This window comes from Narcine bancroftii, chromosome 3, assembly GCF_036971445.1.
Source record: "Narcine bancroftii isolate sNarBan1 chromosome 3, sNarBan1.hap1, whole genome shotgun sequence".
Classification (NCBI taxonomy): domain Eukaryota; kingdom Metazoa; phylum Chordata; class Chondrichthyes; order Torpediniformes; family Narcinidae; genus Narcine; species Narcine bancroftii.
In genome coordinates, this window is record NC_091471.1 from 348525436 (window position 1) to 348552093 (window position 26658).

General features: G+C 44.8%; 1 protein-coding gene across 1 annotated transcript in view; it reads right to left on the reverse strand.

The window, feature by feature from the left end:
- Window positions 1–26116, reverse strand: part of ankfn1a (ankyrin repeat and fibronectin type III domain containing 1a) — a 65121-nt gene extending 39005 nt beyond the window's left edge. The window contains exons 1-4 of the mRNA XM_069929639.1: window positions 25842–26116; window positions 5552–5738; window positions 3502–3712; window positions 476–667 (exon numbers count right to left, since the gene is read on the reverse strand). Coding sequence (XP_069785740.1) covers window positions 476–667; window positions 3502–3712; window positions 5552–5719 — 571 coding nt within the window. The 5' untranslated portion in view covers window positions 5720–5738; window positions 25842–26116. The remainder of the gene's footprint in view (window positions 1–475; window positions 668–3501; window positions 3713–5551; window positions 5739–25841) is intronic.
- Window positions 26117–26658: the final 542 nt, after the last annotated feature.

Here is a 26658-nt window from a genome sequence, read left to right on the forward strand (position 1 = left end):
TAACTACAGAAGAAATGTTGAGCCATTATATTACATTTGGTTATAACATGGTTACGTTACATTTTGTGAAGAGGGAATTTGATGTTGCTTTTGTTGGTTTGAAGGCAGAAAAATGCTATTGATAGTGTTAAAGTGTTTGCATTTAAACAGAAAGAAACACAGCAATGTATTATGTTCAGTGTTATTCATACAAGATATACACTTAGATTGAAAGGGTAAGACACATAAAGATATAAAGTTTATTTCCGGTGAAAGGAGGGATGTCATGATAATGAATATGCATGAGATGTATGCAGATAGAGGTTGAGCTATTAACCTGTCCAGAGGTCAGAGGACATGCGCGCGATGTATGGCGGAATGGTGGAATAATGGAAGCAGAGAAATAAATACACGCCGATGTTCAAAGGGTAAATCATGTGTTGATGGTGCTATCAATTTCACATTTCGGGCCACAAATGTGACAACTGTCCCTTACTTGCAAGCTCAAAGCCTGTTTGCATCCTTTTATACAGCCGGTATCTCCACTCCCAGGCCGTCAGCTGCTTCTGATGGTCTGTGCTGTCATTGTCTTCCGCTCCTAGCACCTGTGAGGTCAGCTCGCTCACCCGCTCTCGTGCCTCCTCCAACAGGCTGGTCAGGTGTGAGGCTCTGCTCTCCAGTGTCATAACTGGAACAAGACAAACAGGGGCTGTTACTCGGGCAGGGACCAACTCCTTCCACACACTTACCTCCTTGCCCCCACTGCCTGCTCCTCCTGAGGAGTGACTTGGATTTAAACCCAGTCCTTCAACTGGTTCATTCACACAAGAAGTCATTGAGCAGAAATATTAGCAGGCAGCGAGGGTAAGGTGGTGGGTGTGGAGGGAGCCTCTCCTGCCACATAAACTGGCTGATCAGCTTCAGTTTCAGAGATTCAAAATTTGTGATTTTATTTTATTCCTCAGTGTGACAGAATATAGAAAGGTTTTTGGGAGATAAATTGGAGCAAGGTTTTTTAGTGTGGTCACATAAAACAGATCTTATTTAAAATAGTGGAGCTCTGTTCATGCTAGACATGTTGGGGCCAACAGCTTTTGCAAAAGCTTGCGGAAAACCCCATTTAAAAGATGGATTGCGAGTGCTTCGTTCAGCTTGGTCAAAACTCTTTCTAAAGTTCACCAGGCTTTGGTGCTTGAAAGGTAAATGGTTACTGCTCAGGAAGGTTCTTGTCAGTTTTCAGAGAGAGATTCGTTGTACGCTGACACCCACAACAGATTCCTTTTTAATCAGCCACTTCAGTGTGTTGCCAAAGAAACTTGCCCCCTCAGGGTTCTCCAGACGATAACCTCTTTCTTTCAGGTCACTACAGATTTCCTGTTTGTTTCTCTTACTTCAAGTGAAACATTAGACAGCCAGTCCTCTCTTCTTGCATGAACCACAAGGGCTTTGACCAGGCTGAACTAAGCACTCACAACCCATCTTCCAAATGGCATTTTCCACAAGCTTGTCCTGTTCTAGTTCCAGTTGCTGCTGCCGACTAAAGGACTGCAAAACTGATCTCTGTGTGTGTCTCTCTCCTTGTCTCAGAGAAAAAAGCCTGTTTTCTCTTTCAGCTTGCAAAACCACATGATCCTCTTAGATCAGCAAGTTTTCCTCCAGACAATCTGCAGGTCCGACAAGCTTTCATCTGTTGCCTTTTTGTAAACAACAATCCATTAGTGAGGTCTCTTGGGCAAAAGCTGTTGGCCCTGACATGTCTAGCTTGAGCAGTGCTCCAGTATTTTAAATAAGATGTATTTTAAAGTGTTTGTATGTGACCTACACTAAAAGAAACCTGCCCCAATTTATCTCCCAAAAACATATCTATGTACTCTGTCACATCAGTTAAGCACAAAGTCGTGCTCTCAGTAAAAATGGTTCCGTTCTGAACCTCCTGTAGTGTGGATTGTGGAGGGTCATGTGACCTCTCCAACTGGAACCTGGTAGGAATGCGGATTGTGAAGGGTCACTGACCTCTCTAGAACCTAGTCGGAAGTTGCATCACCTACCATTTAAGGTTGAACTCTGCCCACCCATTCATGCACACCTGACCAATGGCCCCTTTAAACACCTGGTGATTACCTGGGCTTGACTCTCCATCTTACTGTACTATAAAGTCCACCATTATATGGTTATATGTGCAGTAGCTCTTGCTCTTTGGCCTTGAGATGAACCCTGATGTGGACATCACTGGAGGAGTCATTGGTAAGTTGTGCACAATATAGGGATTGGGACTGCTGTGTACTGTAGATAGCATCTGAACCATGCCCACGTTAGACAAGGAACAGCGGGTAGTGTATTGTAATCCTTGGTTGTGATAAATCTGTATACAGAATCGGTAGTATTAAGTCTGATGTGACTGCATTGTATTGTGCCTATGAAAGTAAGCAGTTGCTAGTATCGGTAGTGTTAAGTCTGATTGTCATTGAAAATGGTGGCACTGCTGGAGCCACTGTAACAGCAGTGCTGCCACTGGCACAGACCCGCAGGGAGCAGAGATACAGCGATCCTGTGGGGTCCAAACGCCTAATCAACTGCCGTCAGCTCCCCACAAGCTTTGAACGGCCCATTAAAGGAGCGGGGTCTGCACTCAAGATGGTGGTGCCTACGATCAGCAGCAGTAACGAGGGGTTGCAGACTCCACGGGGAGTGGAGGATTGGTGCAGGGCACCAGGAAATAGGGAGAAACTCCTCTGAGGAAAAGCAGAGGAGACGACCCACAGGACGGTGAGAGGGCTCAGCAGCTGAAAGACTCACAGATGCGGTGGGCTTCAGGCAACTCGAGATGAGGAACCTAAGGAGGCTACGGGCTTCTGGTCTGCTCTCGGAAGACTAGTCAGTAGGCTGCAGAATCCTGGAGACTGGCTCAAAACGGGTTGAAGGTGTACCAGGTATCAGATCCCTGATGTGAGAGGGTGTTGAAAGCACTGAGGGGTTCCTGACCATGACAGAGATTTGGATCTGGAGCTCAGGCTGCCAATGGTTTGGACTAGTCCCTGTGGTTGTGGAAGCAGCGGAAGCGCTGGAGGCAAATCTAAGGACCATCGATGTATCTGCAGGGACTCTCCTTTGCTTCTCTTCCTTTGACTGTAAGAAGCACCTCAGGCAATTTCTGCCAATGGCGAATCTGTCAGTCTTACAGCAGACAAGAGCAATTTCATGTAATATGACACTGTTTTATTACAATGACAGTAAATTGAATCTTGATGTGACTGGGTTGTACTGTCCTTGTAAGAGTGTCAGCAATTGCTAGTATGTTAGTGTTAAGTCCGATGTGACAGGCTGCACTGTGTTGTGTGATTGAGAATACTTGCAAGCGTTATTCCTGTTGCGATCCCTTTGCGTGTGTTTCAATAAAGATAATTTCTGCATTCAGCCACTATTCTTTAAAGTCACTGAACTTTTCCCTTCCCACACAACACTCCCCATCCACTCACTGCAAGGTAAGTGGCCAGGAAGACAGGGCTAGTGCAGGGAACTCACAGTGAGGACTCTCCACGGCACCTGCTTGCAGGAGGCTGCAAGCCATCGGCACATCGTTGGTCATGACTGCGATGTCCAGCGGCATCAGCCCCTCGCTATTGGGACTGTTGAGATCCAGCTCATCCAGACTGTGCTGGCGAAGCAGCTGCTGCACACCCGCCAAATCCTGCTGCTCAACTGCCTTGAAGAGCGCCTCATTACACTGCAGATTCTGCAGGAGAGAGGTCAGAAAAATCAGTCGGAACGCTGAGATCTTCAGCTGTGGTGACCGAGACTTCCTTGAGCCAAGCCCTCTCTGCTTCGCCATGCAACAGTTCATCTACAGACACAAACACACAAGATGGCAACAGCAGTCAGCCCCTCAAACCAGGCCCATTGCTCAGTGAGATCCAGTCTTGGCCTCATCTCCATGGAGATATGGAGAGCGTGAAGAGGAGATTTACCAGGATGATCCCTGGATTAGAAAATGTCTTGATAAGCAAGGTTAGCAGAGCTGGGACTTATCTTTTTTGGGGCGAAGAAGAATGAGAGGGGACTTAATCGAGGTTTACAAAATTATGAGAGGTGTAGTTAAGGTTGACAGCCAGCATCTTTTTCCCAGTCTGGAAGAGCAAACACCAGAGGACATGAGTACAAAGTGAAGGGAGGGAAGTTTAGGGGGAACATCAGGAGGAAGTTTTTTTTTTACACATGGAGTTATGGGTGCCTGGAATGCCTTGCCAGGGGTGGTGGTGGAAACTGGAACAATAGGGACGTTTAAGAGACTCTTAGACAGGCACATTAATGAAAGAAAAATAGAGGGTTACAAGGTAGGGAGGGTTTAGTTATTTTTTTGGTAGGTACTGTTCATAATGTTCGAGGTACACTCCCCACTCTTAATTCTCCTGTTGCCTGAAAGTCTGTTGCCACTGGAGTAGACTCACTGAGTCCATCTCCACAACTCCAACCGTTCTCCTCTGCCAGGAGCTTGATCATGTTGAGTAAAGAAAGTGATCTTAATGAAACAAATGTTGAGGGTGAGTCACAGGGTGGGTGCAGGAATTTTTCTCTCAGAGGACAGTGAGTCTCTGGAATTTCTGGCTGGCTTTGTGATCGACTGCAACAGTTTTGGAAGGGTATTCAATCTATATTTAATAGTTTATATAATATTTGTCTTGTATTAGATCCTGGTATATTTTTATTAGGGAATATGCAATCATTAATTGATTTGGGCCTACAAGATTATCAGATTTCTTTTATTTATTTAGCTTTAGCTGTGGCCAAGAAATGTATAGCACTTACTTGGAAAGATAGAAATATATTAACTTTAGATAGGTGGTATTTGGAGATGAAGTTCTGTTTGACTATGGAAAGGATATCTTTTTCAGTTCAGGATAGGATGTCCTTTTATAGGTTGAAGTGGGCTCCGTTTGCTGAATATATGCATTTAAGTTTGATTTAAATATGTTTTTAAGTTTGATATTTTAGTATTGATAATTTTTTTTGTTGTTAGTATCTTTATTTGTTACGTTTTATCTTTTTGTTTGTGTAAGTGGGCTTTTTTTTATATAATATTGTTCATTTTATTAACTCTTCACTCTTTCACTCTTTATTTTGGGGGGGGGTTAGACTAACTTTAAGCTAGGTCATTAATGTGTACTAATTATTGGGGGGGGGTTTAATTTATTTAGTCTGCCAATGTAGTATTGTAATTTTTATTATCTTACATTTAATCTTTTTACTGTAACTTTCTATTTTATTCATGTTATAAAATCTTAAATAAAGTTTTAAAAAAAAAAGAATTGATGGTTGCTTGAGTAAATTTTCTTGGTGCAACAGTAGGACCTCAGGGATACAGCATCTTGTGACTCAAGTGACTGTGCCTGCACATTAGACACCAGCAGCAAAGATGTGTCTGTGTTCCTGTCAGTGTGTGGGGTGTATGACACCTGTGCTTATGGGCCAATTACTTTTCCCAGGGCCATGATCCAGCACTGTTTTCTCTTCCCCGTGATCACGACCCTCCTGTTGTGTGCACCCAGGCCGCCAGCATGCATACCCGCTGACTCACCAGCGATGACAGCCTCAGCTGCTCTCTCTTGCCACTCTGGCACACTTCATCAAAGGACGAGTGGCTCCCCTTCAACTTGTTGGAGAGATTGCGATAGAGGCGCTTGGCTGCATTTGGAGAGGCTGGGCCGCAGCCTTTGCTAGAGTTAGAGAGGTGGAGATTCTGCATTTGCTGGGTTATATTCACACTGGGGGAGACAAGAAAAAGTTTCAGGACCAATGTGTGGACTAACAGTGCTAAGCTCAACAGCAAATCCCATCTCCACAGCTGTTAGTAACCTGGAGTAGCAGAATACACCTCATCCCCAATAAGGATGATTGACCAATCTAATCTAACCCCTGGGTGGAGGTGAAGGATGCGGGAGATGTATGGAGTTGAAAGCCTCATCCTGGGTGTGATAGTACAGATTCTATCACCAATGTGTATATATACAGATGGTAGTGTAGGATGACTGTGATTGGCTGAGAGTGTAGCCACACCTACTGGGAGGTCTTAAAGGATTGCTCTTAGCCAGACCAGGTCATTCTGGACTGGTCAACCTACTTGTGATATGCTCCAGTCTTTTAGTTAATAAAAGCCTTGGTTTGGATCAACAAGTCTTTGGTTCTTTTGACACACACTACACTGGGATAACTGATCCAAAATGTCCTCTCTTTAATAAACGCCTATGCCCCTTCCTGTCACTGTTGAAGCCTGCACCCATATCTCCTCTATTTCTTCTACTTCTATCTTCCCATCTTCCCCAGGCAAAACCTCTGATCCTCACTGTCCACCTCACCTGCCTCCACATCCAACACATTATCCTCCTTCACTTCTGCCAACTTCAGCACCATCCCATTACCAGCCACAACTTCTCCTCTCGATCCAATCTGGTTTTCACAGGGATAGGGCTCTCTGAGACTCCCTGTTCTTCCCTCCCCACCCTTCTAACCTGAGGCACTTCCCACTGTAACCGTAGAAAGTGTAAACTTGTCCCTACATCTCTCCCCCTCACTTCCATCCAAGGTCACACACAGATCCTCTAGATTTCCCTGCACATCGTCTGACCTGATCCACTGTGTTTGGCGTGGCCTCCTCTACACCAGTGAGACCAGACGCAGATTGAATGGCCACTTCTCTGAACTCCTACACTCTTGTCTTGCGAGCCCAAAACTGAGCTTCCTTTAGCCGACCATTTCAACTCCCCCAACCATTCTTACAGTGCCATGCCTGTCCTCAGTCCCATCCATTGTCAGGGGTCCAAACGTAAAACCTGAGGAACAACACACCATCTTCCTCCTGGACAGCCTTAAACCCAACAGCATGAACACTCACTTTTCTAATTTTAAGTAATCCTATTCTTTTTATTCAGACATCTGCCTGATTTTCAACAGGCCCTGACAATGGGCTCAGGCCTGAAATACTGACTGCCTTTTACTTCCTATAGATGCTGCATGACCTGCTGAGTTTCTTCAGACATTTGAGTACTGCACACGACCACAGCATTTGCAGACTTCCTTATTCACTGCCATGTGCCGCTCCACAGTGAAGTCTCCTCACAGGATACCTAATAAAGACGTTCTCCTCCTCTCTTCGAAGGGACTTCTGTGAGGATCATTCTCACTGCTCCCCTCTGTTATCCATAGTGACCTGTTCACCCATGCTCCTCCCCCTTCCTTTTCCCACCTCCTCCACTCTCCACTTTTTATGCAGGCGTCTGCCTAATTCTCGGTACTCCTAAGGAAAGGCTCAGACCTGAAACCGACTGCCTTTTATTTCCTATGAATGCTGTGTGACCTGCTGAGTTTCTCCAGATGTTTGTGCATTGCCCCATCTGATCCCACTGTCTCCATCTCTTCTTTACCCTCTCCTGTACTTCGTTTCTCCCTCTCTGGGCCCCTCTCCCAGCTTATTTCCCCTTTCAACCATCCCCTTCTCTCTGGTCTTGATAAAACCACTTACTGATCATTTCTACCCCTGCTTGCTCTCTGATTCTAATTCCTGCGACTTGTATGTTCCACCACAAGGTAATGGATAAGCGCAAGTCTAGATCTAAATTGGCAAATGGTCATGACAACTGTACTAAGCAAAAAATGGGGAGAGTAGGTTGGGAGCAGTTGATGTCAGACTTCAGGACCAGCATGCTCCAGTGAGGGGACAGACAAGGATAGCAAAATTCAGGAACTTTGGATGATGAGAGATGTCAAAAAGAAAAAGGAATCAGATGTAAGGCTTGGGAAGCTGAAATTGGACTGGGACCTGAAGGGATATACAGAAAACAAGGAAGTTCTCACACTGGGAATCAGAAGGGACAAAAGGGGGCAGGAAATATCCTTGCTAAATAGGATTAAAAGCAATTCCCAAGGTGTTTTATATGCGCATTAAAAAACAAGAGGATAATTGTGAAGAGATTGGAACTACTCAAGGACAAAGAAGGGGATTCATGTCTGGGTGAGGTACTAAATGACACTTTGCAAGGGTATTCACCAAGGAGAAGGTCTTGAAAATAGTGAGATCAAGTTTGGGGTATGCTAATCCTCTTGATATCAAGAGGAGGTGTTAGGCCACTCAAAGAACATTATGGTCCCAGGGCCTGATGGGATCTATTCCAGGTTATTGAGAAGCAGGATAGGAAATGGCTAGGGCTTTGACATACATCTTTGCATCCTCGCTAGCCTCAGGCAAGTACTGGAGTCTGGCCAATGAAGGGGAAAAGGGATGAGCCATAAATGAAACAGTGGTGAGCCTTGCGTCAGTTTGTAAAATGGGGAAATTATTGCTGCTGCAAGGGAAGCTACTGGAGAGGTTATAAGGAATAGTATTTATTCACATTTGGAAAAGCATGGGCTCATTAGGGACAGACAGCAAGTACTGTTGTGAAAGAATACAGCAGGAGATAGATCAGTCAGAAATGCAGCCAGAAAAAAAGCAGATGGAGTTTAATCTGGACCGGTGTGATCTGCTGAACTTTAGGAGGTCAGATGCAAGGGCCAAGTGTACAGTAGATGGTAGGATGTGAAGGAGCAATGATGTGTAGAGAAATGTTGGGGGTGCAAGTCCATCACTTTGAACATGCTAACACAAGTAGATAGGGTGGTGAAGAAGGCAGATGGCACTCTTGATTTCAGGTTGGGACACTGAGTGTAAAGGTCAAGGGTCAAGTGGCAGCCATATAAATCTTTGGTTTGGGTACATGTGGAGTATATGTATAGTTCTCACTGGGGTTTGGTCCCACACACTAACCTTCACTGGGGAGGGGTCCCACATACACTGAGCCTCACTGGGGGATTGGTCCCACACACATTGATCCTCACTGGGGGATGGTCCCACACATTGACCCTCACTGGGGGATGGTCCCACACATTGACCCTCTCTGGGGGACATTACAGCAAGAAGGAAGTGAAGGCTTTGGAGAGGGTTTCAGAAGAAGTTGGCCAAGGATTAAAGAGTATTAGGGTATAAGCAGAAGATGGTCAAATTTGAATGTTTTCTCTTTATAGAAAACCTAATAGAAGTTTATAAAAGAATGAAAAGCATAGATAGGGAAGACAGTTAATTTTTTTCCCTAGAGTGGAAATGTCAAGTATTAGAGGGCACAGGATGAAGGTGAGGCGGGGGTGGTTTGAGTTTAAAGGCCATGAGCAGATCAGAACGTGTGTGGAAAACAAAGGTAGTGGGGGAAGCAGGTACAATAGCAATATTTAAGAGGGATTGAGGCAGACATGATCAGGCCAGGAAAGGGGGGAACAGGGCTTTTGCAGGCAGAAGGGATTCTTTTAATTTGGCAGGAATAAAACATGAAAATCTGCAGACACCATGGTTGAGGTAAAAACGCAATGCTGGAGAAACTCAGCGAGTCAAACAGTGTCCTTTATGTAGCGATGATAAAGATACTTAACCAACTTTTTGGGCTTGAGTCCTTCATCAAGTTGTGAGCAAAATGTAGGCAGGGGCCTGACTGTGCATGGGACCTGACACCTAGTGAGGGTCAGTGTGTGGGACCATCCCCCAGTGAGGGTCAATGTGTGTGGGACCAATCCCCCAGTGAGGCTCAGTGTATGTGGGACCCCTCCCCAGTGGTTAGTGTGTTGGACCAAACCCCCCCAGTGAGGCTCAGTGTATGTGGGACCCCACCCCAGTGAAGGTCAGTGTGTGGGACCTGTCCCCCAGAGAGGGTCAATGTGTGGGACCATCCCCCAGTGAGGGTCAATGTGTGGGACCATCCCCCAGTGAGGGTCAATGTGTGGGACCATCCCCCAGTGAGGGTCAATGTGTGTGGGACCAATCCCCCAGTGAGGCTCAGTGTATGTGGGACCCCTCCCCAGTGAAGGTTAGTGTGTGGGACCAAACCCCAGTGAGGCTCAGTGTATGTGGGACACCTCCCCAGTGGTCAGTGTGTGGGACCTGTCCCCCAGAGAGGTTCAATGTGTGGGATCCATCCCCCTGTGAGGGTCAGTGTGTGTGGAACTGTTCCCCAATGAGGGTCAGTTTGTGTTGGACCCATACCCCAGTGAAGGTCAGTGTGAGACCCATCTTCCAGTGAGGGTCAGTGTGTGTGGGACCCATCCCCCCAGTGAGAGTCATAGAACAATACAGCACAGTGCAGTCCACTCGGCTCTCGATGTTATGCCAACCCATATATCCCTTCCTTAAAAAAAAGTACTAAACCCTCCCTACCCCATAACCTTCTATTTTTATTTCATCCATATGTCTATCTAAGAGTCTCTTAAATTCCCCAATGTTTCAGCTTCTACCACCATCCCCAGCAAGGCATTCCATCCACCCACAACTCTTTGGGTAAAAAAAACTTACCCCTGATGTACCCAGAAACTTCTCTCCCTTAACTTTGTGCATGGGTCCTCTGATGTTTGCTGATCCTGCCCTAGGAAACAGATGTTGGCTGTCCACCCTATCTATGCCTTTCATAATCTTATAGTCCTCTATCAAGTCTCCTCTCATCTTTCTATGCTCCAACGTGAAAAGTCCCAACTCTGTTAATTTTGCCTCACTAGACTTGTTTCCCGATCCAGACAACATCCTGGTAAATCTCCTCTGCACCTTATCCATAGGTTCCACATCCTTCCTATAATGAGATGACCGGAACTGAACTCAATACTCTGAGGGATGTATGGATTTGCACCCCAAGGTCCCCCTGTTCATCCACACTCTTAAGTAACTGAACATTAATCCTGTATTCAGCCTTCTGGTTAGTCCCTCCAAAATGCATCACCTCACTTATCTGGATTGAAATCCATCTGCCATTTTTCTGCCCAACTCTGCATCCTGTTTATATCATCTTGTACCCTTTGACAATCTTCAGCTCCATCCACAACTTGTCCAATCTTTGTGTCATCCGCAAATTTACTTACCCATCCATCCACCTCTTCGTCCAGGTCATTGATAAAAATCACAAAGAGCAGGGGTCCCAGAACAGATCTCTCCGGCACTCCACTAGTCACTGACCTCTATGCAGAATACTTTCATTCCATTACTACTCTCTGCTTTCTTCCGACAAACCAATTTTTTATCCATCCAGTTAATTTTCCATTGAACCCATGACCCTTGATTTTCTGGATGTGTCTCTCATTGGGGACCTTGTCAAATGCCTTGCTAAAATCCATGTAGACCACATCTCCAACCCTACCCTCATCAATTTCTTTTGTTACTTCCTCAAAAAGTTCATTTAGTCTTGTGAGGAATGACCTTCCCTTTATAAAGCCACTACTATCCTTGAGTAGACTATACTTCTCCAAATGCACATAAATCCAGTCCTTAAGAATCCTGTCCAATAGTTTGCACATCACTGAAGTAAGACTCATTAGTCTATATTTCCCACAATTTACCCTATTACCTTTTTTTAAACAAGAGGTCCACATTTGCCATTCTTCAATTCTCCACTGTGGCCAAAGAGGACTCAAAGATCATAGCTACTGGCCCAGCTATTTCTTCCCTCACTTACCACAGCAGCCTGAGAAAGATCGTATCTGGCCCAAAGACTTAACAATCTTGATATTTTTAAGATCCAACACTACTTCTTCCTTAAATCTCCAGCTCACAGGTCTGTTCAATTTCGATCTCACCATGATCAAGGTCCTTTTCTCTTGTGAATACTGACGCAAAGTATTCATTTAGGTCCTCCCCAATCTCCTTCACCTCCAGGCAAGTGTTGTTCGCCTCCTTGTCCTTTAGCAGCCCCACCTTCATCCTCGTCATCCTTCACATATACTAAGAACATCTTGGGGTTCTCCTTGATTCTACATACCAAAGCTTTTTCATGCCCCCTTTGAGCTCTCCTAAGTCCTTTCTTAAGCTCCTTCCTGGCTACCAAATACTTCTTATGAGTTATTCCTGTTTCCTGCTTCCTATATCTAATGTATGCTTCCTTCTTCCTCTTAGCTTCCTGTCTGACCTGTTTCATCAGCCACAGTTCCCTTTCCTACCATCTTTTCCTTGTCTTATTGGAACAAACCCATCTTGAACCCTGCTCAAGTTGTCCTAAATTTCCTCCACATTATTTCTGTGCTTTCACCCTCAAACATGTTTCCAATTTATTCTCACTAGTTCCTGCCTCATCACTTGATAATTACCCCTTCCCCAGTTAAGCACTTTCCCAGTTTGTTTATATCTTTTTCCATAGCTATGCTGAAATTTAGGGAGTTGTGAACACTCTTACCAAAATGCCCCTCCCCCCCAACTCTGAGAGGTCTGCCACCTGTCCAGGTTCATTCCCCAGAACCAGATCAGTATAACCTCCTCCAGTCGGCCAGTCCACATACTGTATCAGGAATCCTCCTTGAACACACTTGACAAATTCAACCCCATCTATCAATATTAGAGAAATTGAAATCACCCATAACTACAACCCTGTATATCTTGCACCATTCCAAAATCTGCCTACTTATCTGCTCCTTGGTGTCCTGAGGACTATTTGGGGGCCTATAGACTACTCCCAGCACAGTGATAGCTCCCTTCTTATTTCTGACTTCCACCCACATTGACTCAATGGACACTCCCTCTCTCTCTATAGCCTGACCAGTAATGCTTCTCCCCATCCCTCATTTTTCTACCTCCCAACCTATTCTTTTTAAAACACTTAAACCGAGATACCTGTAACAGCCAATCTTGCCATGCCTCCAGCCAAGTTTCCATGTACTGATCCATAATCTAAGTTTATCCCCTTTATTCCTAATACTCTTTAAAATAGACACATTTCAAACCCTCTAACTGGCTATCTTTATGTTTTGTCTGCTACCTGTCCTTTCTCACCAACTCAGAGCATATAGCATCATGCTTATGTCCTTCTACCCTAATCTCTGCCTCACATTGATTCCCACCCCTCTGCCAAACTAGTTTAAACCCTCCCCAACAGCTCAAGCAAACCTGCCTGCCAGGATATTGGTTCCCCCTCCAGTTCAGGTGCAGCTCGTTCTTTTTGTACAGGTCAGACCCTCCTCAGAAGAGATCCCAATGATCCACAAATCTGAACCCCTGCTCCAGCCCCAAATCTTCAGCCACACATTCATCTGCATCAGTGTGTGGGGGACCTGTTCCCCAGTGAAGGTCAGTGTGTGTGAGACCTATCCCCCAATGAGGGTCAGTGTGAGTGTGGGACCATCCCCCAGTGAAGGTCTTGTGAGTGAAGGACCCATCCCCCAGTGAATGTGGGACCCATCGCTTTGGGAGGGTCAGTGTGTGTGAGACCCTTCCCCCAGGGAGGTCAGTGTGCATGGGACTGTCCTGACACACCCTCAGTACTGACCCCACAGTACGATGCTCCCTCGCTACTGACCCCACAGCGCGGCGCTCCCCGACCCGCAGAGCGGTGAGGGAGCGTCCCTGAGGGAGTGCCCCAGGCCACGTGAACGAAGCGCGGACCCTCCCGGACTCGGGGCGCAGCTCGACTAGGAAAGCTCTTACATTGGGTTACGAGCCCTGAGTTCTTCCCCGGCTGTATCAACCGCCCGGTCCTCGTCCCTCCCGGCGGCCGCCGTGCCGGATGGAGCGGCCACTCTGGCACCGGCCGTGTCCACGCTGCCAGCCCGCATCCCATTCACCAGCAGTAGCTACCCTTGTAACGCAACTGGATGAAAGCTGCGCTGCTCCCCGCGCCCCCACCTCCAACACTCTAGCTCAGGCGCCCTCGGGGGCAGCGATCACAACACGGCAGAGAATGAACAGCTCAGCCCAACCTCCGTGCCGACAGGAGTGGAGCGGAATGGAGTGGAGCCGGGACACTGACCCATCCGGGCGGGAGATGAGTAGGGAGGGGTGTCCGGAGCGGCAGGGGCTGGGGCCAAGCAGCACCCTTGTCTGGGAGGCGAAGGGGAAGATATTAAAATGTAAACACCGAGTTGGGCATCTCACTGCACCAGCGAGCAGGGTTCGATCCGGAGCGCAGGCGCTGTCTGTGTGAAATTTGCACTTTCTTCTCGTGACCTTGGGTCCTGTGAGACAGAAGGGACTGCTGCATCACAAACCCTAAACTTACGGAGATCAGGCAGCTAGGAGATTGTGTTTCACGCACTGATCTATTCCCCTTGCCTTGTGATGGGTCTTTTGTTGAATCCAGCAAGAATAGGGAGAAGTGATTCCAGGCACTGGGACACTCAGTTCTAGACTTTCCATAGAACCCTAAAACATTACAGCACAGAAAACAGGCTCTTCGGCCCATCTAGTCTGTGCCAGACTTTTATTCTGCCTAGTTTCACTGACCTTCAGCCAGTCCATAGCCCTCCCACCCATATACCCGTCAAAATTTGTCTTAAATGTTAAAATTAACCTCATATTCACCACTTCAGCTGGCAGCTCTTTCCACACTCTCACTACTCTGTGTGAAGAAATGCCCGCTAATGTTCCCCCTAAACTTTCCCTCCTTCACCCCTAACCCACATCCTTTGGTTGTATCTCACCTACCCTCAGAGGAAAACGTCTATTTGCATTTACTCTATCTACACCCTTCATAATTTTAAATACCTCTATCAAATCTCCCCTCATTCTTCTACTCTCCAGGGAATTAAGTCCTAACCTGTTAAACCTTTCCTTATAACTCAGATCCTGAAGTCCCGTCAACATCCTAGTAAATCTTTTCTGTACTCTTTCAATCTTGTTGATTTTTTATATATCTTTCTGATATCTTTCCTATAGTTAGGTAACTAAAACTGTACACAAATACTCCAAAGTTGGCCTCACCAATGTCTTACGCAACTTTACCATAACATCCCAACTCAATACTTTGATTTATGAAGGCCAATGTGCCAAAAGATCTCTTTACAAACCTTATCAACCTGTGACACTACTTTCAGGGAATTATGTATCTGTATTCCCAGATTCCTCTGTTCTACTGCACTCCTCAGTGCCCTACAGTGTATGTCCTACCTTGGTTTGTGATATGCCCCCCCCCCCCCCACCCACAGCACATTTAAGGGGGGCCATGGACTGAAATCATATTTTTTTAATGTTTTATGTAGCTGGTAGGAGAGAAGTAAGGAAGAAGCCAACCAAACTGACTGCTTCACAGGGAAGGGGGCCTATAAACTTAGAGCCATCTCCTTGGAGACCGTAGCCAAAACAAGGATGAGAATGAATGGTTGCATTAGAGGACATGCGTTTAAGGTGAGATGGGGAAGATTTCAGGGATACGTAGGGAGTGATGAGTTTTTTTTACACTGAGAGTAGTGGGTACCTGGGATGGGCTGCCAGGAGTAGTGGTAGAAGCAAATATGAGTTTAAAAGGTTTCTGGATGGACACATGAACATGCAGAGAATAGAGGGCTTGTATCATGTACAGGCAGTTTAGTTTGGTATGGTGATTGGCACAGATAGTGTGGGCTGAAGGGCCTATTGCTGTGCTGTTCCATGTTTTATGGCCTGCCTGCCACCCCTGAGGGGTTGAGTCCAGTATACAGGCTCTCACACACATCACACTTGCAGAATTTGGGATTAAACATCAGTGACATGTTGAGGTATTGAACAGTAACGATTGCTTAATTTTATAATTAAAGTAGATGCTTAGAAATTAAATTTCCTTCGCTTTCCTCTCAATCCTGCCTATTTTTACATCACTGATGTTCATGGCCAACAGCTTGGTGTTAACACCATTATAATGACAATACGTGCAATCAAACTGAAGGATCTGGGCCACTGTCCATCCCTCAACTTACTCATCAGCAGAACCCAATCAGTGTGGATCGGCAACATCACCTTCTCACTGAACTTTAGTCCCTGCTCTATCCCATATACCCCCATGACTGTGTAGCAAAGTTCAGCTCAGCTCCAACCCAATCTATAAACTACTGTTGTTGGCTGAATAACAGGAAATAATGTAAGTACATAGGATTGAGATTGAGAATCTGGGTGGGGGTGGGGGGGGGGTGGGGGGGGGGGGGAAGAGGGGCGTGCCAGAACAACAAAGGCCAAGGAGTTTATTGGGAATTTTATGGAGGCACCTGACTTTATTGATGGGATGGTGGTGGAGAGGATTAATACCTTCCAAGTTTTTAGAAGTCCATGTTTCAGAAGACCTCTTGAGGCAACTATGAAGAAGGCACACCAACGCCTTTGGAAGGAGTCTGAGGAGATTTGGCATATTGTTGAATACTCTATAAATTTTATACAGGGGCACGGTGGAAAGTACACTGGCTGGATCACAGCCTGGTTTGGGAATTTGTGTGCCCAGAAACCCAGAAGGTGGCAGAAACTAGCAATCACAGCCAGATCCATGATTGATATCAACCTTCTGTCCAATGCAGACATCTATGTGAGGAGCTGCCTTGAGAAGGCAGCCAACACCATGAAGGACCCCCATTACCCAGGTCATAACCTCTACTCACTGCTCCCTTTGGGCAGAAGGTCTAGAAACCTGAAGATCAGCACCTCTAGGTTCAAGAATAGTTTTTATACAGCTATCAGATTCTTGAATCTCCCCGTACTACTCAAAAAGATCTGCATTATCAAAACATTTTTTTTCTTATACCAACTGTAACATCTATCTATCCTTTACATTTATTATCTTGTCTGTGCTCGGGTAATTTAACATATACTATTGTATATTACATACCTGTGCGGCTGCAGCAAGCAAGAATTTTGGTGTATTTGTATATTGTACTTACGTGTATGGCAATGAACTCATTATCACCGTTATCGATGCATCATCAGAAAACTTGGAAATGTGGAACTTTATCGCCTCAGCCAAGGAACGGAACACTTGCACACAACTGTCTTCACATCTTTCTGCTACTCATTGTCATGGAAACTGTTTTATTACCAACAGCTCACCGGGGGTTTGTGCAACTCAACAAAGCAGTTAAAATTCTGCTTCACATTGGTGACCAAATACAAACATCTGTAGGGCAATAACATGAGTACCACAGCTCATTGGCAACATGCAGCATGCTTCTTCAAAGCTACACATCACACGAAGCATATATTGCAGGTCCAGGGCCATGCACCAGACAGAAACAGCCCCTAGAGTGTGTTGGCATAGAGAAGCTCATGCAGGTATTATTAAGAGCAGCAGCGGCTCTGATTATTGGAGACAATCGTGTAGTCAGCATTCAGGTTTGAGCTGATCCACCAGCAAGTAAGATTCATGTTCGGACCATCTCTCCTTGACAGTAGAAGAACCATGGCTGAACCCCCCCCCCCACCATTGTCACCACTGACCAGAAGCTCAACTGGCTGTCAGTGGATGTGCTGATTCACCCCCTGAATCCCCCAAAGTCTATTCACCACAAGGCCCATATCAGAAAGTGATGGAACACTCTCCATTTGCCTGCTTGAGTGCAATTCCAGCATCTCACAGGGAGCTTAACACTCCTTCAGACAAAGGATCTGCTTGATCAGCTCCAATCCAGCCCCTCCATCTACTAACGGTGCACAGGGTGAACTGTCTACAATATTCAGGGTTACTTACCCAGACCACTTCAACAACTCAAGCCTGAAAGCTATGTCATTGTCTACAATAAGCACAGGGACTGTTGTTCTCCACAATACAAAGCGGACAATGTTAGGGCATGAACAGGTTCCAATCAATGGAATATTGTACCCACAACAGACACATGGTTGAAGGAGGATTGGCAACTCAGTGTTCCACAGTTACAGATGTGATAGGAACAATAGGAAGAGAAGTTGGGTGGGGTTGCAATGTTTGTTAAGGAAGATACCATAATAGTCTTTAGAGAGGATATTCCTGGAGAAGTATCATGTGAAGGCAGTGTTGGTGGAAATCAGGAACTGAAAAGGAGTGGTCATCGTGACAAATGTATACTATGGGCTACAAATAGTCAACAGGAGCTCGAGGATCATTGCTGATGTCTATAAAAATAGCAAAGTTGTTCTTGATTTCAAATTCCATAACATTGATTGGAAATGCCAGTCTTAGGGGATTTGATGGAGTGATCTATGTTAAGTGTGTTCAGGAGAAATTCCTAACAAGGAAGAGGCAATATTGAACTTTGTACTGTGAAATTAGGCTGATCAGGTAACTGAGGCATTGGTAGGGGATCAGTGACAACAACTCTATTAGCTTTAATATAGTTATGGAAAAGGATAACACTGGCCTCAACTTAGAATCCTAAATTGAGGCAAGGCCAATTTCAACATGATTAGGTAGAAGGATCCAATATTTAACTGAATGCAAATGTTAGAGGTTAAACACCCAACTGCCAAATGGAAGGCCCAGGATGAATATATTCCCAGTAAAGGGCAAGATTAGTAAGGTAAAGGAACCCTGGTTAACCAGAGATATGGAGGCACATATCAAATCCAGGCAGACAGGTTCGAGGGAATCTCTTGAGGAGTGTATACGGAATGTAGAAGTATGATGAAGAGGGAAATAAGGAGGGCTAAAAGAGGTTTTGAGAGGGGTTTGGCAGACAGTGTAGGGGGAATCCAAAAAGATTTTAATCATTCTATCAAGAACAAAAGGATCACAAGGGAAAGAATAAGCTCCCTTCAGGAACAAAATGACTGTCTGGGTGTAGCTCGACTCCACGATGACCACCTATCCACTTACGCTAATCCTACATTAATTGCAGTTTTTTATTCTCCTCACAGTTTTCATCATCCCTCCAAAGATTTACCACCAATCTGGCCAATTAACCTCCAAACCCACCTATCGGTAAGGTGTGTGCGCAAACGGGTGTGTCTGGGGTTTATTCCACATAGAGAGTACATGACATTCGGATTGAAGCCACAATTCAGGCAATGTGTTTCCATAATGTAAAGTGTAACTCTTTTCTCTATAATGTACATGGCATACAAGTAAGATCCACCTTTCTTTATGCATAAGAACATCTTTTCTCTGAAATGTACACAAGACAGCTATACTCTATGCTATACATGGGGTTGAAATTTTGTAGTAGTTAGTCACCACAAGGATATTAGGGAGCGATCAGTGTATTGGGAATATTCTGTAGGCTCAAAAATAACCCTTGGGATAAGTAGGCTGATTTTGGAATGATCCAGAAATAACAGAGTTGCCATAGGAGACTTCAACTACCTGACTGGCACCTCAGTAATGCAAAAGGTTAAGATGGGGTGGAATTTGTCAGGAGTATTCAAGAAGGATTCCTGAGACAGTATGTGGACAAGCCGACGAGAGGAGAAGCCATTCTGGATCTAATACTCAGAATCAGAATTAGAATTTATTGCCATGAACAAGTCATGAACAAGTCACAAACAAGAAGGATTCCTGAGACAGTATGTGGACAAGCCGACGAGAGGAGAAGCCATACTGGATCTAGTACTCAGAATCAGAATTAGGATCTATTGCCATAAACAAGTCACAAAATTCAGTGTTTTGCGACAGCATCATTAGTGATCTTACGACATTACTATAAAAAAAAGTGCACTAAAAGTAAGGCCGTGTCTTTGGTTCATTGATCATTCAGGAATCTGATGCTATTCATGGATCAATTTGAACGTGGTCAGGTGACAGACCTCTCAGTGGGGGAGCATGTCGTGATGGTGTCCACAACTCCTTGAACTTTAGCATAGTTATGGACAAAGACAGGAGTAGACCAAAGGCAAAAGTGTTTAATTGGGGAAGGACTAATTTTAGCCCCTTTTCCACTGGCATCCCAGTTAATTGGCTCTGGGATAGGAAGCCCTTTGTGCCATTTCCACTGGGCCACCCTTAACTGGGACACTAATTGCTTTTCCACTGAACACAACTCATCCCTGGGGATCAGAATGTTCTACCTTCAACTGGAAACGGGTGACTTTCTGCTGTCCCTTTTCCACTGGTTTTATCAGCACCCCGGCATCAGCAGATTCCGGGGATATAAATATGGATAAAGATGGTTAATCCCTGGCATGAAATGATATCATTTGAGACCAGTGTTTGGACACTGTTCCTTTTCCACTGGACCCTTTTCCAGTTAATTCCTTGGACAGGTTGACAGTGGAAAAGGGGCTAATGATAGAATTAGGCAGGAACTTGGGTGAGTAGATTGGGAACAGATGTTCTCAAGGAAATGCACAACAGAAATGTGGAGGAGGTTTAGAGACCACTTGCACAGAGTTCTGGGCAGATTTGTCCCACTGAGACAAGATGGTTGGGTAAAGGAAACAGAGTTGACAAGAGAGGTGGGACAACTGGTCAAGAAAAACAAGGAAGCATACACAAGGTTTAGGAAGTCATCAAGTCAAGTTTATTGTCATCTAATTGTACAAGTACAACTTGATGAAACAGCGTTCTCCGGTCCTCGATGCAAAAACACACAAAGATTCAATCAGACATAACACACACAGAGACAAATAATGCATATGCAGGACAAGTATGGTATCTATATAAATAAATAAACATTGCTTTGTGCAAATGAGAGTCCCGGAGGATTAGTGTAAGCAGTACCTTTGGATGCTCAGCATTCTCATGGCCTGTGGGAAGAAGTCAGCGAGGGCTCATGAAAATTACATAGTTGCCAGGATGGAACTTAAGAAAGGACTTGGTTGAGCTAGAAGGGGGTATGAGAAGATCTTGACAAGTAGGACTAATGAAAATCCCAAGAAGCTCTATACACACATGAACAGAAGGATGACAAGAGTGAGGGATAAAGGGGGGGGGAATGTGCCTGGAGGTAGAGGAGCTAGGTATGGTGATGCATATACTGCTGTGTATGAGTGGCTGGCCCGCCCACTGATGACTCTCTCCCCAGTAGCTCCTCCCCTTGTGACCTGGCTATGAAGTTCGACCTCCCTCCCCCTATCTATTCATTCGAGCACATGGAGTTGGGACAGCTACAATCTAAAGTATATTAAAGCCTATTGTCGCCCTCTCAGTCTTTGGAGTCATTGATAGAGTGTATCACTAGAGGAGGTCCTAAATGAATACTTTACCTTAGTTTTCATCAATGAGAGGGACCTTGGTGAATGTGAAGTCAGTGTAGAACAGGCACATGTGTTGGAGCATGTTGAGGTGAAGAAAGAGGAAGTGCTGGATCTTCCTAAAAACATTTGGATACAGTATACAAGTCCCTACAACCGAAAGGGATATACCTCTTGCCATTACAAGAAGCAAGAGAAGAGATTGCTGGGTTGTTGGCAATGATCTTTGCATCTTCCCTGGCCACAGAAAAGCTACCAGAAGATTGGAAAATGGTAAATGTAGATTCCTTGTTTAATGCAAGAGGGAGAATCCTAGGAATTATAGTCCAGTGAGTTTTATGTCAGTGGTGGGCAAACTATTGGAGAGGATTTCTAGGGACAGGATTTATAAGCATTTTGAAAAGCATAATCTTTTCAGGGAAAGTTAGCATGACTTTGTGAGGGGCAGCTCATGCCTTACGAGCCTCATTGAGCTTTTAAGGTGACAAAAAGAAATTGATGAAGGTAGGGTGTTAAGTAGGAAAGTCTGCAGACACTGGTGTTGTATGCAAAACATAAAAGTGCTGGAGAAACTCAGCAGGTCATGCAGCATTTATAGAAAGCAAACGGTAACCAATGTTTTGGGCCTGGGCATTTTGTTAACATACAAGCATAAAGCAGGCCGGTTACCCTTTACCTTCTATAGATATTGCATGACCTGTTGAGCTTCTCCACCTTTTTTGTTGAAGGCAAAATGGTGGATGTGGTGTCTATGGATTTCAGTGAGGTGCTGGACAAGGTTCCCCATAGTGGGCTCATTCAGAAAGTCCTGAGGCATGGGATCCAAGGAATCTTTGCTGCTTGCCTGCAGAAAGCAGAGGGTAGAAATACTGTAGATGGAATATATCCTGTAATATACACAGGAAATGCAATTCCCTGTAAAGGGGTATATTGCAGGGAGCTTCACAAACACACACACACACACACACACACACACATATATAACCAACATGTGTACACACACACACCCACCCTAATGTTACACATGAGGGTGCTATTCCCTATAATATACCAGGACTGATATTCTCGTTAGTTTAGTTCACGGATAAACCACTTTACTGCATGATTTATTCATTCACACACAAGCTGCTGTTTGTAATAAACACAGATTAGTGTTCTCAATAATACACTCAGGGATAGTTTTTCTCTATTATACCAGGAGTGCCTGTTATTCACTGTTATAAACACAGAGTGACAAATTCTACAATTCAATTCTATAAAATACACAGGCACTGTTATTGTTTTAGATATATTCAGGCCTGCCATTCTCTAGAAAGCAGAGGTGTTGTTATTCTCCATCATGTCCAATGATTGCTGTTCTGTATAATATCCAGAGGACTCTTTGTTCTCTAGAATACACACAGGCTATTATTCCCAATAGCATGCACAGAGGCTGCTCTTTTTATTTTACATGGTGGTATTAACCTTGAGGACACATAATGTCCTGTATTATCTACAGGGACTGCTGCCTCTGTCATGTATACATGCTGGTGTTCTCAGTAATATGCATAGCCTCATTACTATACCTGGGCTTGTTGTTCTCCATTATGTTCATCTTCACCACTTTACCAACCTTCATTGAAACCCTTGCACCCTTAGACATGTTTACTGAGGTTGAATTAAAAATATTAACACAATGCTGGAGAAACGCAGCAGATCAAAGAGTGTACTTTATAAAGCAAAGATAAAGATATATAACCGGCGTTTCAGGGTTGAGCCCTTCATCAAGGTATGGAAAAATGTAGGCAGGGGCCAGAACCCACCATTCATTGAGTAAGCTGAAGCAGTGTGTAAGTGCTCCCAAAGTCCTAGTTTCTATCTGCTTGGCTCCACCTATCTTACCAATTGATCAATGATACTACAACCACCCTCCTCATTATCAACAACACCACTAATTTTCCTGTCTCCTGACAAATCATATTGCTCAAATTCATATTCATCTCACTAAACAAACAGCAAGAGTCCCAGGACACTAGGAGTTACAAACCACTTCACTGGGCCCCATTACCCGTTCACTTTGCATTCACCGGGGGCATGTTTCCCGCTCCTTTAAACTCCCTGGAATCCTGTCTCCTGCTTCCTTTAAACTCCTCAGGACCCTGTCTCCTGCTCTCTTTAAACTCCATGGGACCCCGTATCCTGCTCTCTTTAAATTCCACAGGTCCCCGTCTCCTGCTCCCTTTAAACTCCACAGGACCCCGTCTCCCAATCCCTTTAAACTCCCCAGGACCCCGTCTCTTGCTCCCTTTAAACTCTATGGGACCTCATTTCCTGCTCCCTTTAAACTCTCTTGGACCCCACCTCCTGTTCCCTTTAAACACTCCAGGACCCCACCTCCTGTTCTCTTTAAATCTCCAGAACCATGCCTCCTATTCCCTTTAAACTCCCTGGGACCCCTCTCCTGCTCCCTTTAAACTTCCCGGTTGTGTGTTTCTGTTCCTTCTAAATTTTCACGTAACCCCCTTTCCCTTGAGATTTCATCTTTCCAACCAGCCTATCATGTGGAACCTTGTCAAAGGCCTTGATGAACTCCATGTAGACAACATCTTCTATCTTGCATGTGTCTATCCCCTTAGTCACCTCTTTCAAAAACCAAATCAGATTTGTGAGACACAATTTCCAATCCATAGAGCCACGCTGATTGTCCCTAATTAGTTCTTCCTTTTCCAGATGTAGATGGAATCTGCTCCTCAGAATCCTCTCCAGTCACATTCCCACCACCAGTCTGTAGACTCTGGCTTGTCTGTGCAGCCCTTCTTGATAACTGCATGACATCAATCATCCTCCAGTCTACTGGCGCCTCGCCTGAGCTGAGTCACTCTAATTAAGCTGGGTGAAGATGTGAACTGTAAGGAAGATTCCAAGAGGCTGCAGGGTGGCTTGGACAGATTAGGAAAGTGGGCAGATGTATTGCATTTCATGTAGAGCATGTGAAGTTATCTCCTTTGATGGCAATAACAGGCAGGCTTATCATCTGGTGAGAAATTAGGAAAAGAAGTGAGCAACAAGACTTGGGGTCAAGGGGCATCAGTTTGGTGAAGAAAGCAAATGGCACATTGGCCTTCATAGTGAGAGGTTTGAATATGGAAGTGGAGGGGTCTGACTGCAGATGTCTTGGGCCTTGGTGAGGCTACACCATGAGTATTGCAAAGTTTTGGTCCCCTGATCTTGGGAAGGACATTCTTGTTAATGAGGGAGGGTAGTGTTCACCAGACTGATACCTGAGGCGATCGGATTGATGGATGAAAAAAGACTGAATAGACCAGGATTACACTCATTGGGGTTTAGAAGTAAAAGAGAGGATCTCATTGAGACACAGAATTCTGACAGAACTAGAGAATGTTCCAGATGTTGGGAAAGTCCAGAACAAGGGGTCACAGCCTGAGGATAAGGGGAAGCCATTTAGGACTGAAAGATCTTTCCTCAGAGAGTTGTGAACTTGCGAAACTCTCTTCCACAGAAAGTTGTTGAGGCCGCTTCTTTAGATATATTCAAAAGGGAGTTAGTTAGATATATTCAAACCCTCCAGTCCCCATTAGATTCTTGTGAATATTTTTCAGCATCCTTTCCAGCTTCATAATGATAATGTTTATTGTCGTACACACTGTTCAATGTACATATGCACCAAAATTCTTGCTCCAGCCGAACAGGTACTTTGCAAAAAAAATCTCTCCTTTCGGTTACACTACAACGCCTTGTATAGTGGTTACATGATGTCCCAACTCCTGTACTCAATGCCCTGACAAATGAGGGCAGGTGGGCAGTGAACACTGGTAATGCAGCAGTTTGGTTCAGGTGCCTGCCTTGTAAGGGATCAACTAGGAACAGAGGGACAATCATCAAGGGAAGGTTTGTTTCTCTCAATTGTCATTGGGACGATTCTTCTATGTTACAAATGGTGATTCAAAGGTGAACATGGACAGTTTATCATAAAACCATAAGAGCAGAAATAGGCTATTTAGCCCATCGTCTGCCCTGCCATTTAATCATGAGCTGATCCATTTTTCCACTCAGCCCCATTGCCCAGCCTTTTCCCCATAACCTTTGATGCCCTGGCGAATCAAGAATCTATCAATCTCTGCCTTAAATATACCCAATGACTTGGCTTCCACAACTGCCTGTGGCAACAAATTCCACAGATTAATCACCCTCTGGCTAAAATGCCTCCGCGTCTCTGTTCTAAGTGGACACCCTTCAATCTTGAAGATGTGCCCTCTTGTCCTAGACTCTCCCATAATGGGAAACAACCTTTCTCATCTACTCTCTTCATACTTTTCAACATTCAGAATGTTTCAATGAGAACCTCCCCTCAATCTCCTAAATGTACATTGAAACTATTAACAGATCAAGCTCAGGATTGGTTTGATCACCATAGTGAGTTGTATTTAATATCGGTTAGAGCTAATTCACAGAAATTGAGGTTATATTTAATTAACAGTTGATTACTGTTGAAGATTATTGTAATACAAAAGCTGCAGCTGTGCAGAGAATATTATCTTTTGTGACACATGATCCTACATCACAGAATTCTTCTATTGTTCTTGTAATATGTTGATTGCTGTATTTTACATTTCCTTAGTAACAATATTGCACAATTTTTATAAAGTTCGTAAAAGAATTCTGTTGTGTTTCTTTGAGCGCTGGCTAGGAACTGATTCAGGCGGTATAGATATCAGTTAGAGAGGGCAACCCTCACGGCTAACATTGTGTGGTTGGTAAATGTGGATTACAATTCTCCCTTCCTTCACGGAAGTCATTAAACAAATGGTGAAGCTTGCTCTTGTACTAGCCCCGTCCTCACTTGCCCCTTTCTCCAAAGTGACAGAACACTGGTCCCATATCTGTACATAAATGACCCAGTCTGGATCATGAGGCAAGGAGATAGGGCAAAGGATAAAACCATGAAACAAAGTGTGGCTGCCCACACTTCCATTATATTTTCACTTACTTCTTCTGCTGAAACTCGGTTTCATCTGTAAATCCAAGACTCTGTTAAAATGAACCAAGTAGAAAGAATCATAAGATTTGCCATTGCTCCTGCTCCTGTTGTATCACATTGCGTACTGGGCAAATTCCAAGACGACGTTCCAGAACACTCTCTGGAATTTGATATTCCAAGCAACCATTCCTGAGTGGCAGAATACTGCTAATAATTCAAAATACTGTTCAGAAGATGTCACATCTTCTGGCTGTGAGACTGTTGAGAAGCTGGTTCATTCTATCCCAAAGTTATATCATCAAAGATTGAATGAATATGGTGCATATTCCTGTGGAAAAATCAAGGTCAAAAAGTGAGAATACCCAGTTTGTATCTGCATCGTTAATCGCTAAATGGTCAAAGACGTCTCTTTGGAGGTTGTCAGGAAGCAATTGTGGAATTTACAGCAGAAAACATCCCCCAGAGAGACAGTTTAGTCCTCAGATTCCCAAGGACACTGTTCCCCATTGACACTCTGACCTCTTCCCTCTGACCCTTCCCCACTGACACTCTGACCCCTCCCCACTTACACCTTGACCTCTCCCATCAAATACTTTGATCCCTCCACAGCAGGTAAGAAGAGGTTTCTGAGATCAGGCACGTGAGTTGACCACAATCCTGCACCCAGTGGGACCTGAACCTGAGCTCAGGGTCCCCAGGGCTGCGGGGCATCTGCCATGCCTGCAGTACATTTGAGCAGGTTGAACATCTCTGGGATTGTATAATCCAGGAGGATGCAGAGCCAGAGAAAGTTCAGGATACCACGTGCAAAAGAGCATGAGAAATC